This window comes from Hyperolius riggenbachi, chromosome 3, assembly GCF_040937935.1.
Source record: "Hyperolius riggenbachi isolate aHypRig1 chromosome 3, aHypRig1.pri, whole genome shotgun sequence".
In the NCBI taxonomy this organism is placed as follows: Eukaryota; Metazoa; Chordata; class Amphibia; order Anura; family Hyperoliidae; genus Hyperolius; species Hyperolius riggenbachi.
Genome location: NC_090648.1, coordinates 362,367,634 through 362,373,757, shown reverse-complemented (window position 1 = coordinate 362,373,757; position 6,124 = coordinate 362,367,634). Strand labels below are relative to the sequence as shown.

Sequence of the window (6,124 nt, the reverse complement as noted above, 5' to 3'; positions counted from 1 at the left end):
CAGGAAGAGGAGGATAGATACAATTGTTTATTGTATTAGTGTTTTTTTTTCACCTCTGGTGTCCTTTAAGGGCTGGAACCCACAAGAGCGTTTTTATTGGCATTTAGGGAGCGCTTGAAAGCGCTAGCGTTTTTCGAAAACGCTGTGCTAATGTTATTCTATGTGTTAAATTCCACAGGAGCGTTTGCGCTTTCCAAAAGCGCAAACGCAGGACATGCAGCATTTTATGAGCGTTTGCGCTTCAATGTAAAGTATACAAGCGCTGTGTAAACGCTGTGAAAGCGCTATGCATAGCGTTTTGTGAGCGTTTTTACTGGGCGGGAAAGACCCAGAAGGCTTATTTATTCCCACAATTCTCACAGGCAAGCTTCCTGTTGATGTCGTTCTGGCTGAACGGAAGTGTGACAGAGCTGCAGGCTGTGTGTTGCGACCATTACATGCCACAATGCCAAGGAAGAAGTGGTTTTCCACCGAGGATGTCATAGCAAAAGTGCAGCCGCATGATGTCTTGTATACCAAGACAAACAAAGACCACAAACTGAACCAGCTAGCTAACCAAATCTGGTCCAACATTACCAAAGAACTGTTTGAGGAGGCTGGTTTGACTTGGAATAATCTTTCACCCAAGCTTCAGGATACTAAAAGTGAGTACCTTTTTGTGTAGAAGATAGATCAAACTGTGTATATATATCTATATATAGAGAGAGAGAGAGAGAGAGAGAGACATACATACATACATGCAATCGATTGATGATGTTTCATTGTCTGAAACCCTGGAGGAGGTATATAGTATGTAACATCATACATCGATACTGCTTGTGACATACATGTTTCCATGTCTGCATATGTCCATAACAAACCAAAAGGCTGTGTAAGGTATGAAAAAAAGTTTAATTACAGAAAATGAAAGTAATATGAAGCAAACTGCTGTTTTGGTATAATTGAAACCCCAGAAGCGACAACATTATAATGTTTCCACACAGCTCTCCGGCGAATTTAAATATAAAGTGAGCTGTTCACGGAGGGTGGTAGCAGATATTGTGCCTCTTCGAGTGGATGCTGTTAGTGCTTCCAGTGGAGGTGGTGGAACATCTTCATCCACATTGATGCCCTCTTTGTCCCTGACGAAGTTATGGAGGACACATGCAGCCTTGACAATTGTGACAGCATTTGCAGTGTCCATCATCATGCTGGTGTGGAAGATACGCCACTTATTAGCCATTATGCCAAAGGCACACTCCACCACTTTTCTTGCCTTACTCAGGCGAACATTAAAAACAGTCCTTTGAGGGTTCAAACTGCGCTGTGGGAAAGGCCTCATCAAGTGATTAGACAGGGCAAAAGCCTCATCCCCAATGAAGACCAGTGGCCTATCTGGTCCATTTGTGTGTGGCCAGGGGCGAGGAGGAGGGAGGTTGATGTTGCCTTCTTGCAATTTCACACCAAAACGGCTGTGCTGGAATATGCCGGAGTCACTGCTGCTTCCTTGTGCACCCACATCCACATAGCTGAATCTGTAGTTCGCATCAGCTACTGCTAGCAGCACAATCGAGAAGTATTTCTTGTAGTTGAAATACTTACTGCCAGTATTTGGAGGCATGACAATTCGGATGTGTTTGCCATCCACAGCACCCACACAATTAGGGAAATTGGTTTTCACCCAAAAGTCCTGACAAATCTTTTCCCAATCTGCCATATCAGGGAACTTCAGAAATTCAGGTTGCAAATTCTCCCAAATTATGCTGCATGTGTCCAAAACAATTCGCCGAATAGTTGTCCTTCCAAGTCGAAACTGATAGTGTAAAGACACATATGTATGCCCAGTAGCAAGAAACCTGTGAAAAGAAAACATATATTAATAGTGTTTGTGTTTCTTTGTCCCTAGTACAACAAGTGAAAACAAGATGGAAGTCCATTAAGGACAACTTTCGAAGGGAACTCCTTGAAGAAAAGAAAGAGAGCAGAAGTGGTTCAGCTGCCTCAAATCGAACCAAATACAGCTACACTACGGAACTTGCCTTCTTAAGACCCAGTATGGATTTGGAGGAGTAAGTAATCTATCGTTTGTGTCCAATAGTGGTCGCCTACATTAGACATCTCTATATCCCAACACACACATATGTGAACACATGTAATGTTGAAACGTCAAATCCTTACCTAACTTTCTACTTCCATAGGACACAAGATAACATTCCTGCAGAACCTGTGGTCCCAATTGTGGATGATGATGCCGAAGAAGGACTTGATAACAGTACTTTATCGCTATTAAGCACATCTGACACACCCAGTGATGACACGTCTAATACTAGTATTGTTAATGTGTTGTCTCCGGTGCAGCCAACTACCTCCACAACCAAAACTACAACAACCAAAGTAACTGCAAGAGGAAGGCGACAAGGTGGTGGAGGGAGATCTCAAAGTTCGTTTGAAAGTGGTGTGTTAAATTCGATGCAGGAAGCTGTAGGTGTCTTACATCATGCTAGCTGTGACCACTACAATTTTGCTGTAAGTTTGGTGCCATATATGAAAAAAGTGCCAGAGGATCGCATTTTAGATCTAAGACAGGCTATAATCGATCTAGTCAAAAAAGCCATTAAAAATACACCATCTGGCTCGGTAGAACATTCCCAAAGCTCATCCTCATCTTCAACACCATCACCCTCACCTCCAGTGTCAAATGCACCATATCATAGACAGCAACCTTATTCTAATTTACATTACCACCACACGTATTATCAACCTGAGCAAGATTATGGGTACCACAATTATCCATGTAGACCACCAAGCAATATGGGCTATGTGCACCCTTACCAAGGCCAAAATAGTCATATGGAACAAACACAAGATCAAGTGTGCTATGCAGATATTGGTCAGCCAAGGCCTCAGCAACAAACTGAAAATGCTGCAGCCAAGCCAACCTCTTTTCTTGAAATGATGAGACGAGAGGACAATTAGTTATCTTGAATGCTATCTTTTCAACCGCTATGCAGCTCTCCATTTGTGTTGCATGTGTCGGGCGCAAATAATACACCCATAGGTTTCATGCAGTTCTTAGTAAAGCCACAATCTAACCTGACTGACCCAATTTACTCTAACAATGCGTGCACAATTAAAAACATAGGTCTATTAGCAATTCCGTGCCCCGGAGATTTGTTGTTAGGTATGTGTATCTTCCCTTACATAATTATGCTTTGACGACATGAACATGATGTAATTTTTTAACAAATATATATGCAGCCTTTGTGTTATTACTCGTCAGTGTAGTAAATGGTTCACATCTCGACTGTATGGGATAGAAACACACACATCACCCCACCAGCAAGTACAGAAATGGTGCCATAATGAGCATGAGGTCATTGCCACAATGACTACAATATGAATACCCACCTTTTACTGGCGAGACAACTGGACAGAATCTGATTGTTCAGTCACAAACTCCATTTGACTTCAATGGCTGTTAGGCCTACTTAATTAGGTAGTGTCTATTTTTGACCTATTCAAGATGAGCATTGCAACATTAGTATGCTGGGTCATGGTCTGATTTATGTGTTTCTACCCATACAATACATCTGTTACATCGTGACCAACACTCTGCACACATCTGCCACCCCCCTGGCCCTGTCTATCAGTGCATGTAGTGGTCAACAAACAACTGGTAGTCCTGTAGACCATCTGTACAGTACTCTATTATTTGGCTGCAGTAGTGTCTCTTCTACAAATAGAGATGTTCAGTTGTGCACACATTATTACAGCAGTCAGGCCAAGTATTATGAAGAAAATTGTTTACAGTACATTACTTCACAATCCTTTGTTTAACATTATAGGTTGCATATGGTATTATCAAAAATAGTTACCTCAAAGTAAGCAGTAAGCGCTCCGTAGGAGAAATAGATTTGCGCATCTGTGTGTCCTGGTGCCGCAAACTATCTCTCAATTTGGCCATAAGGAAGTCAAAGCTAGAATAGCAACACAAATATACATTATTTGCAAGAAAACATTGCATATTTGGATAGATTGGTCAAAAAAATTATTATTACTACTGTAGCATTCTCAGATACTTAATAGATTACTCGGGGGATTTGGCTAGGATACGTGTTCCCTAAACAGGATTATGCCCCTACCGCTGACAAACATAACTTTTCTTCCTTCTATTAAAATGTGGTATATAAAAAGGTACAGCATTTATCAAACATAACCCGCTGCGTTGGTGTTTGACACTATTGTGTCACATATGTATCATATCCCTGGGATGGATAATTTTCAGGCACATACAGATAGTACATCTATGTGCATGTGTCGTGGAGAGGAAAGTGATCTCCTCTCCAGCACCTATGCACACCTAGTACATGCACATATAAGACCTGCTGCTCACACCCTCTTGCCCCAAACACAGGTATATTGGACATTAGGGGATGCCACCATGCAAACAGTGTAGTAAATGTCAAACAACTCGACATGTTTCGGCTAAACGCCTTCGTCCACACTGAATACACATATACAGTGCCCCTGCCCCACAGGGCAGGCCAGGGGCACTGTATATGTTTGTTGAACAGCACTGTATATATGTATTCACTCTGGACGAAAGCGTTTAGCCGAAACGTGTCGAGTGGTTAGACTTTTTGAACGCTGTTTGCATGGTGGGATCCCCTAATGTCCAATATACCTGTGTTTGGGGCTAGAGGGTGTGAGCAGCAGGTCTTATCTGTGCATGTACTAGGTGTGCATAGGTGCTGGAGAGGAGATCACTTTCCTCTCCACGACACATGCACATAGATGTACAAGCTTTCTCTGCCAGAAAATGATCCATCCCAGGGATATGATACATATGTGACACAATAGTGTGAAACACCAACGCAGCGGGTTATGATTGATAAATGCTGTACCTTTGATATACCTCATTTTAATAGAAGGAAGAAAAGTTATGTGTTAGTGGGGTAGGGGCATAACCCTGTTCAGGGGCCAAGTATCCTCTACTGTAGCATTATCTCTGAAATATGTGGGTGAAAGCACTTTATGTGATTTGTAACTATGACATAAAACATGCTTGTTATAATTTGGTTAAAAACACAACCCTATTTGGTTGACCAGTTTACAATGTATAACACAACATTGATGTTCATAAGGGGACTCATGTTTGTGGGATTTGTTCCCTTGACAGTTCCCAAATAAAAACAATCCTACAACCTTGGTGTGCTTAATTTTGTGTGTGTATGTTCTCCATAATTTGTAGATATATTGATGGCATTTATTTTGTGAGTTTAGAAACAGAACTGTGAGGTTACACATATTATGTAGTCCTTTTACACATACTACAGTGTTAGACATTTGAACGCATTTATACTTCTACCATGTTGATGATGGCCATCAGTCTAAAAACAATACGAATAACAACTTCACACATGTTAAACATACAAATAAGGGTAAATATTTGTAACATAAGCAGCCTTCTTACCTGGAAATGGACATCCTGGTATATCCAAAAAACTTCTCTGCATCTGCACGCAGGTCATTGTAGAGAGTCCTAAACTGGCCCTTTCTCTCCCTTTCCTGAAGCATGGGGTGCACCCAGTACCTATGTGCCCTTCTCCTGCGTCTGGCCACCAAAGCAGCTCCAGTCATCAGGATGGTCAAAGCACATGCCTCCATGATGAAGCAACACAAACCACACAACCAATCTCTCTCTCTCTCTCTCTCTGTCTGTCTCTCTCTCTGTCTCTCTCTCTGTCTCTCTCTGTCTTTCTCTGTCTCACTCTCTCTCTGTCTCTCTCTGTCTCTCTCTGTCTCTCTCTGTCTCTCACTCTCTCTCTGTCTCTCTCTGTCTCTCTCTGTCTCTCTCTGTCTCTCTCTGTCTCTCTCTGTCTCTCTCTGTCTCTAATTACTCCTCTACAAAACCCACACAGGATGTTGTGTCAATCTACTTTTTATAGTCCACATGATCCCATTAGCAACATCAGGTGTGTAAAGCTAGTAACATCATCAATGTTCACCTGATAGTGCCTTTAATTGATGCCTCAACAGACAAATTTTGAAAGAACCAATGAAAATGGAAAACGCTTGCACAAAAACGCTAATCGCTAACGCTTACAAAACGCTACACATTTGTACAAAACGCTCTCAAAAACGC

The 6,124-nt window shown here is 41.8% G+C and overlaps 1 protein-coding gene across 1 annotated transcript; it reads left to right on the top strand.

The window, feature by feature from the left end:
- Nucleotides 1-256: 256 nt before the first annotated feature.
- On the top strand, nucleotides 257-2,955 carry LOC137562340 (uncharacterized). Its single transcript, XM_068273676.1, has 3 exons — nucleotides 257-644; nucleotides 1,886-2,048; nucleotides 2,178-2,955. The coding sequence occupies exons 1-3, from the start codon at nucleotides 446-448 to the stop codon at nucleotides 2,953-2,955; spliced, it is 1,140 nt and encodes a 379-aa protein (XP_068129777.1). The 5' UTR covers nucleotides 257-445.
- Nucleotides 2,956-6,124: the final 3,169 nt, after the last annotated feature.